The 19,543-nt window shown below is 39.9% G+C and overlaps 1 protein-coding gene across 2 annotated transcripts in view; it reads right to left on the reverse strand.

Annotated features, from left to right (window-relative positions):
- Positions 1-19,543, reverse strand: part of AATF (apoptosis antagonizing transcription factor) — a 100,713-nt gene that overhangs the window by 54,183 nt on the left and 26,987 nt on the right. For both annotated transcript variants that reach the window (XM_061177171.1, XM_061177172.1), the window contains exons 5-8: positions 10,098-10,212; positions 8,338-8,545; positions 7,637-7,801; positions 5,207-5,290 (exon numbers count right to left, since the gene is read on the reverse strand). In XM_061177171.1, coding sequence (XP_061033154.1) covers positions 5,207-5,290; positions 7,637-7,801; positions 8,338-8,545; positions 10,098-10,212 — 572 coding nt within the window. The remainder of the gene's footprint in view (positions 1-5,206; positions 5,291-7,636; positions 7,802-8,337; positions 8,546-10,097; positions 10,213-19,543) is intronic.

Raw genomic sequence — 19,543 nt, forward strand, 5'->3', positions numbered from 1 at the left:
GGGCTTAGTTGCTCCGCGGCATGTGGGATCTTCCCGGACCAGGGATCGAACCTGTGTCCCCTGCATTGGCAGGAGGATTCTTAACCACTGCGCCACCAGGGAAGTCCCTCTCTCCTATAACTTTAACTGTAATTTCAATCTTCAAATTTGTGTACTTCACATACACGTCCTCTCTAAAATCACCATAAAGGTCTATATGTAATAAATGTTATCAGAATTTTAAGAAACATCATCCACATCTTAAATAACAGCAACATTTCAAAGTCAACCTAAAAATGAAATACTGCTCTGAACAGAAGGGATCTGTTTTCCAACAACAAATTAAAAGGAGGAGGTTCAAATCAAACCTTAAAGCATACTCTTAGCCATCAACTGAACCGCTGGAAAGATACATGCCAGCAAGAACACAGTATTGCGTTAACCGTAGGAATGGCTTCACACATCCCTTATTCACACTACGATCCAAATGCATACAATTAAAGCCACCACATCAGCCATCCATATTAATCACTCACCAATTTAATTAAAGTAAACCAGCTTGTCAGAAAGCTTGCCTCTTCTCTATTTCTTAACATTATTAACTTTTAATAGTTCACTGAATTAGTAATTACTTGTTTATGGCATTATCAAATGTCTTGGACACAAAAGTCCAGCGTGTGGCAGGGTCAGTTACAGACATGTCCTGATGGCAAATGAAAGGAGAGATTTAACCCATCAAAGTGGTCATCTAAAGAACAGAACCTATTATGCCTTTCTCCAGACGCTCCTGGTTAAATTCAAAGTGACAGGACAAACCAGATCAAAACTAAACAGAGCTAGAAGCAACATACAAAATCCTAATGAACCCTCAGAAATCCAGGTATCAATCTGTCAATATCTAAGCTCAGTTAGTCGTTTCAGAACAAAATACCTCACGAGGTGACAAGAAACTAGTTTGAGGTCTTGGCTATGAAAAGAATAAAACCAGTCACTTTACTACACAGCATATTACTAAGTGCAGTCATATCTCAACATGGAGATCTTGGGAGGATTAAATAAAGACGTGAGTCAAGTACCTGTCTACTCAGTCCAGGAGCTGGCACATAACTAGTGTTCAGTAAACGTTAGTCCTTCCTCGATTCTTTAAGAACTCAGGCCTATCAAGTCAAAAATCAATGGATGGTTTAAAAAAAGCAAATCAAAACAAACAAAAACTTTAAATGGAGACACAGACAACACATCTTAAAAGCACTTAATGTTAAGAAAGTAGCAAACGGGATCGTGAAAATGAAAAATAGATACTGAAAACATTTCTGAATGGCTCATCCTTCATGGTCATTTGCAACCTTCATATTTTGTGAAATCATCTTCAGGGATGAGCTCTGACAAGAGCTAAGCCAGATGCAAACTGATTCCATCAGCGGGTGAGATTCGGCAATGTTTGCAGCCAGTGAACAGTTTCCCTCCTGAAACGGTCACCACTGGGCACACTTCGGGCTTTCAGCAACTCCAGTTTCCAAACAAACCAGTAACACAACTAGAAGGCTAATTTTTTCATTAGAATTGTTAAGAAACCAGGAGTTTAATAAATCATTTGCCTTCAAAGGGAAAAAAATTACTTTCTAACACACATAATATTTCTTCTGGTTCTAAGAAAATGAAGCTTAGTTTTTTACGCACTGAAAACTGTAATACTATAGTGAAGTCTTTTTATGGCTCACGAATGAAATATTTAAGAAATAAAGGTATGTGAAGAACAGGACTTGGCCTGAGCTGTCTTGAGGTCAAGTACTAGTGTTGCCATTTACTATATGACTTGCAGGAAGTTACTTAACGTCTCAGGGACTCAGGTTCTTGTGTGGTTCTTTTCAGCTCAAAAACGGGATGATTACTTACAATATCTGATACTCCTCAGGGTGCTCCCCCTCTCTCTATGTATATGCTTATACACACATACACATATACATGTACCTTTATTAAATAATGCAGACATATTTTGTAAGTTGTAGTAACTTAAGGCCCATTGTGAAACAAAGAGAGTGTGTATGTGTTGGGTGTTCTGACCCTGAACACCATCATTCTCAACGGTGAGGGCATTTACAAAGCCTTGTGACACCTGAATTAACCAAGTAAGCCTTTAAACCCTTACAATGAAACATTAAAATTCAATGTGGCTATAATCTCTTCCTTACAAAACATGGACCCAGAGAGTCTGGCTTCAAGTATGGTTTTTTTTTAAAAAAAAAGGCAGATGTATTATATTCACCACCCAGCTCTTCCCTATGACCACATAAAAAAACACAAATGAAAACTCACAGGCCCACTGTAATACATTGTACCACTTCTGAATGCAACACTTAGCTCAGGCTTACTACCCTGACAAATAAAGGAAAGCACTTTATGAAGCCAATTTAATTGGGAGGTGACAGAAAACATACAGCCATTTTCTTTAGCCTTATCATTGAACTGGCTTCAGCTCCAATCTCTGGCAAATCCCACTCAACAGAAGAAATTAACCAGGTCAGCAGAACAGGTGCTACGTTGTGTCTGTCAAGGGCCTGGCATCACCACAATTACTTGCACACAATGAAGCAGTAATCTTTACAGATCATCTCTCCCAAGAAGCATATTGGGGAGGGGGAGAAAAACTGAAGGGAGGAAGGCAGGGTGGGGGCAGGGGGGATGGCAGTGGGAAGAAGAGGAACAGGAGGCAAAGAGAAAAGGCAAGAAAAGAAAATGAATGTGCAGCTGCCTTGCGGCTCAGCAGATGTCAGGATGTGATGTACGAGGCTAGGATAAGCTGTCGTAGCCTGCTGCCAAAGACTGGTAAGTGATTAAAGCCTGCACACTTCTACGCACCATATTTAGAATCTGCAGGGTTTCGAGACTTGCACCCATTCCTTGCTGTGCTGCCAGATGTTGGCAACTGGTCCAGTTCCTACTGACTGTGCATGGATGGCAGCAGTTGGTACGGCAGCAAAGCAATCTGGAATGCTTCCGGAGATGCTGTACATTAACAAGTGTCACCCATCATTCACCTTTACAGAAGGCTGAAACAACTCCAATTTGCTGCCACTTCCCTCTTGGGAAACAGCCAAGATAAAGTTGCACCTGGCAGCCCCATTTGTTTCACTCAGGTGTTTCAGCTGCCTTGCTGACCTCTATTAGTTTAAGTTTTAATTTAGATTAACCCCAGCACCCCAATTAACCAGCAAGGGGAAAAGCTAAGATGTGACTAGTCATAACTGAAATCAGAATTTATCAAAGTTAAAATTATTAATTGGGATGAAGGGCCAATCAAGTAATGCTATTTCTTTTTCAGCAGACCTCCAGGCCAAAAAAAAAACCTATATATATATATAAAAATATATATAAATATATATATCTTTCAGACTAAGGATTGCCAGTGGAAGCAACTTCTCCCCCAGTAATTTCAGTTTATTTTATTAAGCCTATTTAATTTATGATGCACTTTCCATTGAACAATGTACACTTCAATTAATGAAGACTGGAATATTTTTGACTGTCTCCCATGATCTCACACAATTATACAGCATTAATATCCCATATCAGGTACTTCCTTGGACACTCTAGAACAAAACAGAATCCCCTACTCTTCTGACAAATGGATATAATAAGAAAAGGAAAAAGGAATCAGGACCTCTGACTAGGAACACCTGGGGCCACATCAATCCTCTTTCCTATACCCTCTCATCATTACTTTTGAGACTTACAGCAATAATTTTATTGAACATCACAGAGTGAACAGCAAGATTAATTAAAAGTCTCTCTTTTTTTTTTTTTAGGGCAAAACCAGAGGCATCCCCAATATAGAATCACTTGTCCTACTTGCTTCACAGTGTAATTTTCCTAAGTTCCTTCCTTCATATTCCATATACTACATAGTACTGTCGTCATAGCTAAATCTCCAACAAGCATCTGCAAATTCTTCGGCAAAAGTTAACACTAAAAATTCAGCAGAGGAAAAAAAAATTCATCTTGATAAAATAATGGCTCAATCAAAACTGGTTTATCACTGCTGAACAGCATCCTCAACTCTCCAGAGCTAGAGAGGGTACATCCTAAAGCACATTTCATTAAGAAGCATGACTTATCAAGATACCCAGGATTACAGGAAATTATTTTAGTTCTTTAGAACAGCCTGGATGTTTAGTCTACCTTAACGGTCACCACCATCATCAAAAAGAGCAGCACAGGGCTTCCCTGGTGGCGCAGTGGGTGAGAATCTGCCTGCCAATGCACGGGACACGGGTTCGAGCCCTGGGCCGGGAAGATCCCACATGCCACGGAGCAACTAAGCCCGTGCACCACAACTACTGAGCCTGCGCTCTAGAGCCTACGAGCCACAGCGACTGAGCCCACATGCCACAACTACTGAAGCCCGCGTGCCTAGAGCCCGTGCTCCGCAACAAGAGAAGCAACCGCAATGAGAAGCCCGCGCACCGCAACGAAGAGCAGCCCCCGCTCCCCGCAGCTAGAGAAAGCCAGCACGCAGCAGCGAAGACTCAACACAGCCAAAAATAAATAAATAAATAAATAAAATTAAAAAAAAAAAAAGAGCAGCACAACAGCAGATCACAGCGTCAGGGAAAGAACGGGGGGAATGTTTGTGAAGAGATATTGAGAACGGGACTAGATTTCAACCTCTAGCAATTCCTTCTGTCTTCAAAGCACTACACTATTATTATAATCAACAGTAGCAGACAATCTCAATAAATATAAATACTTAACTGATGTGAACATGCACACATACACAAAAGTTTTAAGAGAATAGACTTAATAGGTTAATAGAACCAGAAGTGCAATTCAAGAATTCTGGGATCCCGGCCCTTCAGCTCCATATCCTTATCTAATAGTAATAGGACAAGAAACCAAACAAAAAAAATCCTCCATTAACATCATCAAAAGCTGCTGAGAGAGAATAAACCACCTGATGCAAAGAAGTTGAAACTGTTTTACAAATAATTCACACTCTGCAACAACTAACAACGTAGCTGTAGCTATTTTCATTACAAAAGGAAAAATATAAAAGTAAAGCAATAAATCCAGAACTACACAGTAAGTTGATTCTGAACACAAGAGTTCTAACTCCCTATCTGACTCTATCCTTCCAAAGTAAGCTACCTTTTAGTCAGAGAATTCTATCAGCTGTTTTAAAATGCTAAAGCCTGACTTATAACAAAAGAAAAGAGTGTAAAAATCATACCTGGTGATAAAAGTCATCATCATCAAAGATTTCTTCATCCAGGTCCTTCAGGTGGGCACTGGCAGGGGCTTGAGGAAGGATCTCCTATATCAATGAGAAGGAAAGAGTGAATCCCAATGAGGTTACCAAAGTAATGCAGCTACTATAAATAATGTGTATAACAGTCAAAGCACTATTTTCCTTAAGATATAAAGAGCTCTTCAAATTAAAGAACAAGGACTTCCCTAGTGGTGCAGTGGTTAAGAATCCACCTGCCAATGCAGGGGACACGGGTTCAAGCCCTGGTCTGGGAAGATCCCACATGCCACACAGCAACTAAGCCTGTGCACCACAACTACTGAGCCTGCGCTCTAGAGCCCACGAACCACAACTACTGAGCCCTCATGTCACAACTACTGAAGCCCACGTGCCTAGAGCCTGTGCTCCACAACAAGAGAAGCCACCGCAATGAGAAGCCCGCGCACAGCAACGAAGACCCAATGCAACCAAAAATAAATAAATTAATTAATTAAAAAAAATTGAAGAACAAAAACAATGCAATTGAAAAATGGGCAAAACGTTAATAGGCACTTGACAGAAAAAAAACCACAAGCAGTCAATAGTTATACAAAAATATGTTTAATCTAATTCTAATTAAATACATGCAAATTAAAATGAGAAGACATTTTTCACCTCTAAAACTGGCAATCTTCAGTAGGAAAACACAGCTGGTGGGATTGGAAATTAATGCAGCCTTTTTGAGGCAATTTTACAACATCTATCAGGATTTAAAATGTATATTCTCTTTGATTTAACATTTCCACTTCTAGAAGTCTATCCATATGTTCACACAAATACCAAAATAAAAATGCTCAGGAATGTTTCCTATAGCACTGTTTCTAAAACTAGAGACAACATAAATATCTACTGTTCAAATAAATTATAGTACACATCCATACAATGGAATACTCTAGCCATTAGGAAAAATGAGGTAGATCTACATGTAATGACATGGAAAAGTATCTAGAATAATTTAGAAAGTTGTAAGATTTTACATATAGTTTATAACATTTTATATATTTATACACACACACACATATATATATCCAACCCATTTAGTTAAAAAAAGACAACCATATTTTTATAAGTGTGTACGTGTTATATGCGTGTGTGTGTGTCTGTGTGTGTATATATATATATATATATATATATATATATATATTTATATATATAAATAGAAAATACCTGAAAGTGTGTTACAACTATGAACATTGGTTAAACCTGAGGAGTGGACTTTTTAGACTAGGGGGAATTTTACTTTTCATTTTAAATTCTTCTGAACTTAAAAAATATATTAAGTATATATTTCTACTATAAATAAAAGAGTTTCCTTTAGACAGAAGAATCTGCCTATTCCAATCCTGGATCCTCTTCTGGAGCGTCTAAACATCCAAAGGAAAGCCTAAAGTACACGCTCGCTTCGATACTGGCATTTCTAAAGAAAAAGCTTTAAAACGGAATTTAAAAAATTGGATTGGGGCTTCCCTGGTGGCGCAGTGGTTGAGAATCTGCCTGCCAATGCAGGGGACACGGGTTCGAGCCCTGGTCTGGGAAGATCCCACATGCCGCGGAGCAACTGGGCCCATGAGCCACAATTACTGAGCCTGCGCGTCTGGAGCCTGTGCTCTGCAACAAAAGAGGCCGCGACAGTGAGAGGCCCGCGCACCGCGATGAAGAGTGGCCCCCGCTCGCCGCAACTAGAGAAAGCCCTCGCACAGAAACGAAGACCCAACACAGCTAAAAATTAAAAAAAAAAAAAAAAAAAAAAAAAATTGGATTACAGGGCTCCCCTGGTGGCACAGTGGTTAAGAATCCGCCTGCCAACGCAGGGGACACGAGTTCGAGCCCTGGTCCGGGAAGATCCCACATGCCGTGGAGCAACTAAGCCTGTGAGCCACAACTAGTGAGCCTGCACTCTAGAGCCCGTGAGCCACAACTACTGAAGCCCACATTCCTAGAGCCTGTGCTCTGCAACAAGAGAAGCCACCGCAACGAGAAGCCCATGCACTGCAACGAAGAGTAGCCCCCGATCGTCGCAACTAGAGAAAGCCCGTGCACAGCAACAAAGACCCAATGCAGCCAAAAATAAATAAATAAAATAAATATATTTATTAAAAAAAAAAAAATTGGATTACAAATGCTTCCATGACCAGACTCAGATCAAATTCAAAATTAAGAGAAGGCTACACACAATAATAGCTTCATTTTTTAAAAACTTTCCCCTCCCACATATTCTCAGTTTCTCAACAATCTAGGAAAGTAGTGCTTTTTTCCCTTTCTTTCACTGATTTCTTATACCCAGAGGAATACCTACAAGGAGATGATAAGATTTTTCAGTTAATTAGCCTCCTAGAAACTGCTCCCATAATCACCATGCATCACAGTTCTTACCGGCTGTCCTGGCAAACTCTCTGGGACAGGCTGGGCTGCCGGCTCAGGTTTGCCAAGAACTCGGTAGATAGAGCGCTTGGTCTGTGTCCTTCGAAGTAATCTTTCTTTGTCCATCAGAATATGATCAATCTGAGTCAAGATTGAACGTTCAAAGGCACCAAAACCCTGCAACAACATTAACCAGTGTCAGATAACGTGGAAAGTCTCTGCTGAAGGCAGCTACGTTGGTTTCCCTATCTTTCTGTGTCAGCAGAGAAACAGACAATCCTCCTTCCAGGAGGGACTTTCTGTTAAAGACTGAGTTTCTGAATGTCTCTAATTGTTCTCAGAAAAAAAAAAAAAATTAGTCCCTAAGCAGGTCATATTAGTTTCCTATACCCAGAGATTAACTTCGGCTCCTTTAATAATAATTGTTTAAAAGTCCATTTCTTTAAAGTATTTTGTATTTCCAACACTTACAAGACCACAACTTCTAGAATAAAATACTTTTTCTAATAAAGTTGAAATCCCATGCCTGAATGGTATAAACCCCAATGGATTAGGGTTAGGGTTGGCGTTAGGGTTCAGTAAATTTTTCTACAGAAATGACTGATGACTATGACACTGAGGCATCATCCATATAAGGGAGCTGTACTTCCAATTTCTCACAGCTGCTTCAGGTTGCCATGACCTGCCTTACACACACGAGTGCACACACTTGCCTTCCCCAGTTTTCCAGAAGCCAGCTTGGTCTTATCATGCCACTTCTGGAGCGTGCGGTTCCTATAGACGGTGAAGTCGGCGAAGCGCTTCGCTATGAAGCTGGGGTAGTCCTCAGTCTCCAGCTTCCTCTTTGCTGGGGCCCTCCTCTGCTGCTGCTGCTGCTTCTCTGCTACGCGCTCTTCATCTTCACTGGAAATCTCCTCCTCACTGGAAAACCAGTAAGAACACTGAGTCCAATGTAAATAAACGTTACCTAAATAAAAACTTAGGCGTGGGACTTCCCTGGTGGCGCAGTGGTTAAGAATCCGCCTGCCAATGCAGGGGACACGGGTTCGAGCCCTGGTCCGGGAAGATCCCACATCCCACAGAGTAACTAAGCCAGTGCGCCACAACTACCGAGCCTGCACTCTGGAGCCCGCGAGCCACAACTACTGAGCCCTTGTGCCACAACTACTGAAACCCGCACACCTAGAGCCCATGCTCCGCAACAAGAAGAAGCCACCGCAATGAGAAGCCCATGCAACTGCAGCTAGAGAAAGCCCACACGCGACGAAGGCCCAATGCAGCCAAAAGTAAAATTAATTAATTAAAAAACAAAAAACAAAAAAAAAACCTAGGCCCACATGCAGTCAAGAGTATTTCTGCCTTCCCTATGCTGTCTGCATCTTAAATAGCACGGGAGATGTGAGGACGGCTTTTTTGTTGTTGCTGGAAGAAAACGTTCATGAGGTCAAACAAAAACTCGTGTAACTTTTCAAATAAATATAAAAATAGATGGTTTCAAAATATTTTTTAAAAAGTAAGCCAACTATAAAAATAAATGAGGTTGTTAAAAACATTATTAGAAATGCACATGAACCAGGCCTATACTGCTACAGGAGGGTCTTTAAAAATTAAACATATAATCATACTTTTATGACCTCAATCCCCAAATCAATAAGGGAAATATGTCTCCCTGTAACCAACTGTTCAGGAAAGCTGAGTAATACTGGTCGAACCAAATGAAGAGAAGCAGAATGTGAAGAAAACTCAAAGGGGTAGGCCACAGAATCCGAGCTAGACTGTAATACCCTCAACCGTGTGAGGGAGCACTAGAGCCTACAGCTACGGAGCCAGCTGCACTGCCTGGACCACCGACCCCAGCGCACGGGAAGTGCTTACTAAATGCGAGCTCCTCTCCTTTGCCATTCCAACTAATTCAGTAGAAAGGTATGGAGCAGAGGGGAAGCCCAACGGAAAACAGCAGGCAGGTGCCCTATGCGGCAGGCTCAAACAAAGCGGGGAGGTGGAGGAGAACCTTCATCAACTGTGATAATTTCAGGAAGGGAAAAAATGGTTTTTTCTGCTATTTCCTGAAATTTTTCCACCCTTCGCAATAACTGCTTCTTCCTTCACTGAAAAGTCGACAGTTGTGACTGGCAATTCCATGTATGGGCAACAAAGTGCTTCATAAACATTAATTAAGCGTTCATGTTAAAAATGTGCTTTCACCTATAATCTCACTAGACCTAAAAAGAAGGCAAGATTTTTGCAGAAGCTTACAAAGAAGCTTAGGCACAACTATGCATAAAAATCCAAAACCTAATTCCCAATTTATGTGTCATCCTGGCCACCAATTAAACGTAAGAGGCTCCTTCTATTTTACTAACATTAAGTCCGATATCTGCCTGGAAAGGACCTGACTTTCTTTTTCATAAATAATGGGAAACCATTCAGATGAAAAGAAAATAAGCAATTCCATATTCCATTCCCTCCTTACCTTTCTGCTTTGGGCTTTGTTCCATCTACTAGAGATCTAGTGTCTGGATACTGGAAAAGCAACTCTTCCTGAAGATCTACCAATGACCTCAACAATGCTTTAAGTGCCTTGTGACCTGGGAAATAAAGCAGAGAGAAGGAACGGTTAATTATCTACAGTTCTCCAAAGTAGGTGATGCTTACGACACTGGACTCCTGAGCAGTACTGGCTGAGGGGGTGGGCACAGGGTACGCCAGGACTGAGAACTCTCTGAAATACAGAATTCCTGAAAGGAAATAATAACAGTGCCTACCTCATAGGGTCGTTGTGAGGAACAAGCAAGGTAACAATGTGTAAGGCACTTAGAAGAGCGTCTGCAGTAAACTGTGAGCTCTTAAATTTAGTAAGTTTGACAAACTCCTTCCTTGCCTGTCATCATAACCAATCATTTTTTTCCTTTGGTGCTTCTTTCTCAGATATTTTTCTACAGGTTACCCATTGACCTCTTGGATTATCCCTTTACTGATCAACTCCTTAAGCAATTCCTTCTCTTCTAAAGAACACAGCTTAGTCCTGGGGTCCCTACCACCACCACCACCCTCCCCCAGGAGATCTCCTTTGCCTCTGGTGTGAGCTACCACCTCATTCATTCAATCTCCCAACACATACCCTTAAGGAAGGTTCCAGTTCACGAATAGAAACCCAAGTTAATGACTTACTGTTTGCAGTACAGTCATCCCTCGGTATCCGCAGGGTATTGGTTCTAGGAGCTCTCCCCCAGGATAACGAAACCCATGGATGCTCAAGTTCCCTATACGAAAGGGCCTAGTATTTGCATGTAACCTACACGCATCCTCCCACATACTTTAAATCATCTCTAGATTACTTACAACTAGTACAATGTAAATGCTATAAAAATCGTTGTGAATACTATGTAAATAGTTGCTAGAGTGCTGCAAATTCAAGTTTTGCTTTTTGGAACCTTCTGACTTTTCTTCTTTCCAAGTATTTTTGATCCAAAATTGGTTGAATCCGTGGATGCGGAACCCAAGGATATGGAGGTTCCACTGTACTGAACTGTGTATCAAAAATTTGCACACCAAGAATATGTTCTCACCTCATTCTCCTCACAACCAAAAGGATGCACGTGTAATAAAGCTGGTCAGGATTAAGTTTAAAGTCTATGACCAAGAACTTTCAGAATAAAATCTGGCCCTCTGAGAACCAAACTCTTACCTTCTTTATCAGCAAAATCCTACTAAAGGGGCTAAATAGACATTGATAACTACTAGTTAAGTTTTGACAGCACTCAGACATCTCTCTTTATAATCAAACTTTCACATTTCCAGCAACTGCCAAGAAAATCTTCACATGGATGCTCCATCACTCCCTCAAACACACCATGTCAGAAACAAAACTTTTTTCTTCCAACCTAATACTTCTCCTTTGTCTGATTCTCTCACCTCTGTTTAATGTGTTTTCACAGGAGATCACTGACATTTTGGTGCCCTTATTCGATATATTCAGTCAGTTGCTAAATCCTGTGGTTTCCATACTTCCTATCACTAACAGTTGTCCACCTGTCTCTGGCTATGCTTCGATCACTCCTTCCCGCTTTCCTTTAGTAACTGTAATCTTCTCACAAGCATCCTTACTCTCATTTAGCAATCCCTACATTCATTTTTATTTTATATTCCAGACTAACTTCAGCCCACACGAACTTCAGTTTAAGTGATTTTTATGAATTTGATTCTATCTCTTCTGCTTCTACCTTGCCCAGCATGAGTAGCTTTCTCACTATTTTACATCTCAACCTATTTCATCAATGGGACACCAACACATGACTCAGACAAGTTCTCCAAACAGATCACGCTGCAGCATTCCATTTCAACACACGGCTAAGAGCTTACCTGAGAAAGCCTTCTCGGATTGGTCAGAAGGAACTCAGTGACCCAACAGCTACTTTGCATTCCTCCAATAATCTCCATATAAGACTGTATAGGGACTTCCCTGGTGGTCCAGTGCTTAAGAAGCCGCCTTCCAATGCAGTGGACTTGCGTTCGATCCCTGGTCAGGGAACTAAGATCCCACATGCCTCGGGGCAAGTAAGCCCGCACGCCGCAACTACCAAGCCCGCACGCCGCAACTACCAAGCCCGCATGCCCTGGAGCCCACGCTCCACAACTAGAGAGAAGCCTGAGCGCTGTAACTAGAGAAGCCCGTGAGCCACAATGAAAGATCCCGCATGCCGCAACCAAGATCCCGCATGCCACAACTAAGACCCGTCGCAGGGACTTCCCTGGTGGCGCAGCGGTTAAGAATCCGCCTGCCAATGCAGGGGACACGGGTTCAATCCCTAGTCCGGGAAGATCCCACATGCCGTGGAGCAACTAAGCCCATGCGTCATAACTAGTGAGCCTGCACTCTAGAGCCTGCGAGCCACAACTACTGAGCCCGTGTGCCACAACTACTGAAGCCTACGCACCTAGAGCCCGTGCTCCGCAACAAGAGAAGCCACCGCAATGAGAAGCCCGCATGCAGCAACAAAGACCCAGCACGGCCAAAAAAAAAAAAAGACCCGATGCAGCCAAAAAAAATAAATTAATTAATAAAAATAATAAAATAAAATATTGTTCTTGTATCCAAAAAAAAAAGGACTATATAAATACAACTTGCTTGTTTAAATGTAACAGAAGACCCTTGATCACATCTTTTCTAAATTCCACATTCTAATCCTTTTATAATCAGTACATAGCCACACCACTTGGGGGGACCTGCAATACCTAAATATTACCTGAAAAAAATCCAAAATGCCTTGTGTTCTAAACGAAGGTTCTCAACCTGTTACTCTGAATCTTAACAAAACAAACAAACAAAAAAACCTTTCCACCAAATATAAAAATAAAAAGTTACTCTCATGAAAAAGAAAAAAGTAACACAGTATTATTCTTCGGACAGTTTTGGGGAAATGGATTAGGTACAAACAAGATGAGAAGTAGGCAAGAAGAATAAAAAGAATAAAGATATAATAATTTTAAAGACAAGAATTACTTCAAATCTGCTAAGTGTGTAACTAGGATAATGCAAAATTATGTATATATACATATGTAAAATTTTAAAGTAATGAGGAAAGCAGAGAATACAAATAACTACAAATATTAGGTTACCACAAATGATCATCTATGAAAAGAGCTGAAAATTATAAACAGAGATTCCATATAGCTAAGGTTCTGAAAGTTATGTTACAGCCAGAACCTTAAGAAAATAGAAGAGACACTAATACTTGGAAGGAAGCCCATGAAAACACAGAAATCTCCTCTCATCCAAATTCTGTGCAAATATGAACCATTGTTTTTACCTCCTTTTCTAGAAAGAGCTACATCTTAAGAGAGCCCATGTTCTCCAAAGTGAAACTACAAATCAATTTTGCATTTGCAAAGTAGTCTTCAAAATTCCCAAGACTAAACCTTGAAAATATTAGGCTATGTGAAATAAGTCAGTTGCAAAAGGACAGATATTGTGTGATTACACTTATATGAAGTATCTAAAAAAATGGTCAAACAGAAAATAGAAGGGTGGTTACCAAGGGCTGGGGAGAGGTGGGAATGGGGACTTATTGTTTAATGGACACAGAGTTTCAATTTGGGATGATGAAAAAGGTTTTGAAATGGACAGTGGTAATGGTTGGTTGCATAACAATGCAAATGTACCGGCTACTAAACTGTACACTTTAAAATGGTTAAAAATGGTAAATTTTATGTCATATCTATTTTACCACATTTTTTAAAAACACCTTAAAAAATCCTAAGACCAAAGTTGTAATAATTCTACCATCCCAGTCTATCTCTCTACAGAAAAAAATCGTCTACCTTCCTTCAACCTGGAGCCTAGTCCAAAAGAACAATGGAATATTATTCAGCCTTAAAAAGGAGAGGAATTCTGACACATGTTACCACATGGATGAACCTTGAGGACATTATGCTAAGTGAAATAAGCCAGTCACAGAAGGACAAATACTGTATCATCCCACTTATATGAGGTACCTAGAGTAGTCCAATTCGTAGAAACAGAAACGGTGCTTGCCAGGGGCTGGGGGGAGAGGGAAATGGAGAGTTGTTGTTTAATGGGTATAGAGTTTTAGTTCTGCAAAATCAAAAAGTTCTGGAGACTGGCTGCACAACAATGTGAATATATTTAGTACTACTGAACTGTACACTTAAAACAGGATGGTAAATTTCATGTTATGTGTCTTTTTACCACAATAAAAAATTATAAGAACAGGAAAATCAAGTGCCTGTCCCTTACTTCCTCTAGGTACCACGTGTCCATGATCTAAAATATGAGATCAAGAACCATGCAGGGAAGAAGCTGCAAAGCAGTTCATAATGTTTATAGCTGCTTGCCCCCAACAAGCAAGTCATAATTTGACTCTCACATGTAACATAACTAAGAATTGTGAAAACGTCCAACAAAAAGACTACTACTTTTAAGGGCCACTTTCAAGTAGCTACACAAGCCCTTTTTTTTTCGTTCAAGTCAGTTTTAAAAAATCCATCGCAGATATATTAGACAGCATATCAATCCAACAAGAAAGCAGAGAGCCAATATCAGTAAATCAAAGTGTGCCTTTCTGTTAATACTCTCTCATATGTTCTCATTTTATACACCCCTTCACCCAGTCAGAAAGTAGCCCTAAAGTATTTAAGCTCCATTCAGGGATAGCACCACCATGCATCAAAGTGTCAAGAGACCTACCAGAGATGAAATCTGCAATTCTGTGCTTCTAACCACCAAAAAAAAAAAAAAAAAATGTTTATCAAAGTCAAGTCACCAGTGGCCAACACATGGACAACCTCCTGCGAAGAGATTTAGAAGCCAGAGCCCAATTCTCGTTTCTTTGTGGTATTAGGGCCACATTTCCTTCTAGTAAAATTTTATGTAAAACCTGAAGAGACAATGAGCAATCCTCTGCTGGTCGCGGTAGGCCTCCTGGAAGCCACAGCTGACAAGGGTGAGGAAAGACTCTCTCCTAGAGGCTCAAATCCAATAGTGAATTCTTCCCAGCCAAAAACCAAACCAAAACAAGCAACTCTCTTTAGCATTCATATAGGGCTGAATTCTACTTGTTCAACCCTATGAATGAGAAAGGGAATGGAATCAACAGTTTCTAGTTCACCTCTAGTTTTTCTCCCAATTAGCATCTGAGTTAAAAGTTAAGAAAAGCTGCAGATACTTTCTTCTTGTTCAAAAGAACAAGCCCAAACAGTAATACTGACAGAATTCGGAATTATGATACAGTGGAGCCTTCACGTAATTCTTTGTTGAAGAAGTTAGGGCACCTGGCCACAAAACAAATGGCGACTGTCAAGGACATATATGTTTATTTTGTCTTACATGGTCCATTTCCAGAGGCTTTTCCCTTAAGAGGAGATTAAGAAGGACATGTGCCTCACCTTATTACCAAGATTCAACCCAAGCATCTGGGCACTGGCTTTAGGAATAATTTCCCAAGTAGAGAATAAAAAGAAAGAGTACTTTACTAAGGGTCAGGAGCCCTGTATCCTAACTGACACTATCACTAACTAGTCATTTTCCACTGAGTGGCCCAGTTTAATCTCTTCAAGTCCCAATGGTCTCATCTATAAAATGTAGATAATCCTTTGCCTGCTTATCTTGCAGAATTAAGGTGAAAAATAACAAATGCTTTTATATATTAAGGTATTCTGCAAATTTTTTAATGCTGTAGAAAGAGAAAGTATATTACTATCACAAAATCAGCGTCTTTCACACGGTGAAAACCTCTAGCTCTGCTTGTTCTGCTCTACAGCACTAGGACTGAACTAGTATTCATACATTCCTATATTAAGTATTCATTTACATGCTACCCATATGCAAGCATTCTATATATAAAATGTCACCGATCTAAAAACGATTTTCACTTAACAGCTTTATTTTTTTCCCTGATTCATCTAGGCTGCTCGACGTAAACAAAACTGTAGGCAGAAAATAAGTTTGGACATGGGCACACAGTTCATTAATTAGATTATAAACCAATAAGTAAAACTTCTGGCAAGGGGATGGAGGGCAACAGGAAGAGCAAATGTATAAAGTAAAATAAAGCTCACCTTATCAGTTTTTAAATATCCACACAATTATTTTTAAAGTAAATATGCAAACATACAATTATTTATGTGCAAGTAATATAAACTCCCACATTCCTATTACCCCAGATATATACATTGAGGTAGAATATACAGATCGCAACAGCACTTTTTTTTTTTTCCTCCTTCCAAAGTAACTCTAGGACTGCAGCTAAACTATAGGTCAAAAGGACACACGATATACTGGCCTGAGAACAATACTTTTCATTCAAATCCATACAAGCCTGCCACTTGCAGTAGTCATCCCCGGCAATTAATCCCCCAAGAAAGACGTTTGATTAAATCTTTTCAAGCAAATCCTTTGCTTTGCTTTTGTTAGTTCACTTCTTGTCAACATCCATTAAAATATGCCTTTAATTCTTCCACAATCTTAAAAAACACCGATTCCACTGTCTTCAACTTTAATCAACTGTATGGCCGGCATTTTTCATTTCATAATAATGTGCTGCTTGGAATTCAAGAGGCAGGCTCAGCATCAATCATCTGGTAAGAATTTTTCCACTGCAATAAATATGCAAATGAGGAGAGCCAGTCAGTCGTATTTCAGGCCCGACTTGCTAGTGTTTTAAAAAAGACACAAATTTATTAATTGCCGGTGGCCAGAGGAATCCTATTACTTTGGGCATTGATTACAAAGCTGTGTGAGTGATTATTGTGCAACTCGCGGGCTACCCAGGCATGAGGAAAAATTATTAAAGCAAGGCAGAGATTATCAACTCGGAATAACAATAAGCCTTAACATTTAGGCCCTAACTTCTTCAACAAAGAATTACGTGAAGGCTGCACTGTATCATAATTCCGAATTCTGTCAGTATTACTGTTTGGGCTTGTTCTATATTCCCCAAGCAGAATGGCGTTACCAGTAAGAAAGAGCACTGCAGGTTACAAATTCCTTAACACCCACTGTGTGGATGAGTCGCTATCATTTCCAGGGTGGGTGCAACTAGAATTTTTATATATCCATGTAGGTATACACATACACAGGTGTGGGCACATATATATCCCCCGATTTAGAGAAACGGATGTGCTCTTAGGAGGACCACGTTTCGACTGGAACAGTAGAAGAAGTTCTGTCCCACTGTGTTGGTTGGTTGTGTGAACCAAAAGTAGGATTTTTTTTTTAATGGTACAAAATCACCACCAGGATAACTTCTCCAGAGCAGAGCGTGGGGACTTATATTCTAAAATCATGACAACTAAGCCAAAAGCAGACTTGGGTTTTGCGACCTCAGGGAGCCCCATGGCGGAAGGCATGCAGTCTGTGCAGGGGTCTATGGAGGAAACGATTTGATGGGCTAATTCTGAATGCAAAGTATTTTTGTGAGAAACATTCAGCCCAAGACATATTAAATCAAGTAAGAAAGAGGACTCGGTGGACAAAACTTATTTTTTCTCTTAAGAGAATGATGTAGGGAATTGGGGAGTAAGTGGAAGTTGAAATAAGGGAGAGATGAAGAGACATAGGATAAAATATGTTGGGTGAGCCCCCTCACAGAAAGAAACCAAAAGGAAAAATCCTTCCCATTTTACATTACTGTCGCACTAAGTAACATGATAGATAGTGTGCATTTGAGTTCTGTGGAGGGACATCCCACTCAAGCTGTGACCAGGTATGAATGTGTAAGCAAGGGAGAAGAAGTGCAGAATATCTTAGGTTTCCCTGAATACTCTCTCAAATACCTTGATGAAGTGTGTCAATAAATCCTTAAAAAGCCCTACAGGACACAGCAATCTAACTGATCAATGTACTTCCCGAAATCCACTAGCTACCTTCCATTTCACAGTTCCTAGACAACCTCTATTGTTCCAGAGTAGTTACCTGAAAAGGGAAATTTATTTTTCCCCTTTAAACAGAAAGGGTAAATGCTCAGAGCACGAGGTACTTAAAATCCAAGTTTATTTACAAGTAATTGCTTAAACTGTCTAACATAGGAGTTACCCTGGGAGAGTGGGGATACTTTTCTTTTTTATTTGATACACTTTTGAACTGTTTGAATATTTTATAAGCACATATTACTCTTACAATTTAAAATACTATTAAAGTTTAAACTCTGAAGTAAGGGAACTTGTTAAAAATGAAATTAAAACCACAATCCAAGTAACCTTCTGTTTCATATAAAATAGTCTGATCCTTTCATATTAAAAAGCTTTTAAATAAACAGGTAGTGAACTGTCTCGAACCAAGGGCCCAAATTCTCTATACAGTATGGGTCTAGAAATGGGGGTTCCCATGCAGTTAATCCTTCCTCTCTCAGTATCCTTCACAGCATTGCTACAACACATATTGTACTGTGCACGTTGTAAGCTGCTTGAGACACAGACCTTGTCCTGCCACTCTAGCAGCCAACACATCACTTGGGCCATAAAAAGTACTCTACAAATATTTCAGTTCCAGAGAACTGATGCCCAAGTCACATGACAGAACATCTAACTACACTATCATTTCCAAATCTAAATGCTGACAAGCAAACAAAATGTGGACTCCCTGTTTGCTACCTTCAATAACTGTGTATCCTCAACAAACTGACCTTTTGTTAACGGAAGCAAGGTAATCAAACTTAACTTTTTCCTTATTTGAACACGCCAACTATAAGATGTATAGGCTACTCCTAAGAGTCTCAAAACCACTGTATCAGATTTAAGAACTTACAAACATGAAAATAATTAACAATTTTTGTTAGGCATGTTACAATGCATTCTCATGAAAACAGTCATTATCGCCACTTGGATAAACTGAGGCTCAGAAAATAAAAGATTATTTTATTTGCGTTCCTTTTAATATTAGTGAAGGTAAGCACTGCTTATTCATCAACCCAAAAATGAAACACGTTGAGACGTTGCTTTCATGTAAAAACATTTAAATGATGCTTTAAAAGTGGTTTACCTATCTCCACACCTTGCTGTGAGCATCCTGAGGCAGGGACTGAACCGCTCACCTTGGTATACTGGGTGTTGGCAAACGGCAGACTCCACGTTGTTGAATGAAAAACTGAATAAAAATGACATCCTAATATTCTTCCTGGCATGTGCTTTTTGTGTGTGCATTTCAAATCTCCAAAGAACTAACTATAAGTATAGTACCAGTATTTATTTATATAACCCTTTTAAGAAGAGGGAAACAAATACTGTGGCCACAGAGCTATAGCCTAAGAAAAAAACTATTACCACTATTAAGATTAATAGCTAACACTTATCAAGGACCTACTAAGTACCAGACACTAGCCTGAGCACTTTTCATGTATTAACTCATTTAAATCCTCACAACAATCCTTTCAGGTACATACTATTATTATATCACCATTACAC

Source organism: Eubalaena glacialis, chromosome 19 (genome assembly GCF_028564815.1).
Source record: "Eubalaena glacialis isolate mEubGla1 chromosome 19, mEubGla1.1.hap2.+ XY, whole genome shotgun sequence".
In the NCBI taxonomy this organism is placed as follows: Eukaryota; Metazoa; Chordata; class Mammalia; order Artiodactyla; family Balaenidae; genus Eubalaena; species Eubalaena glacialis.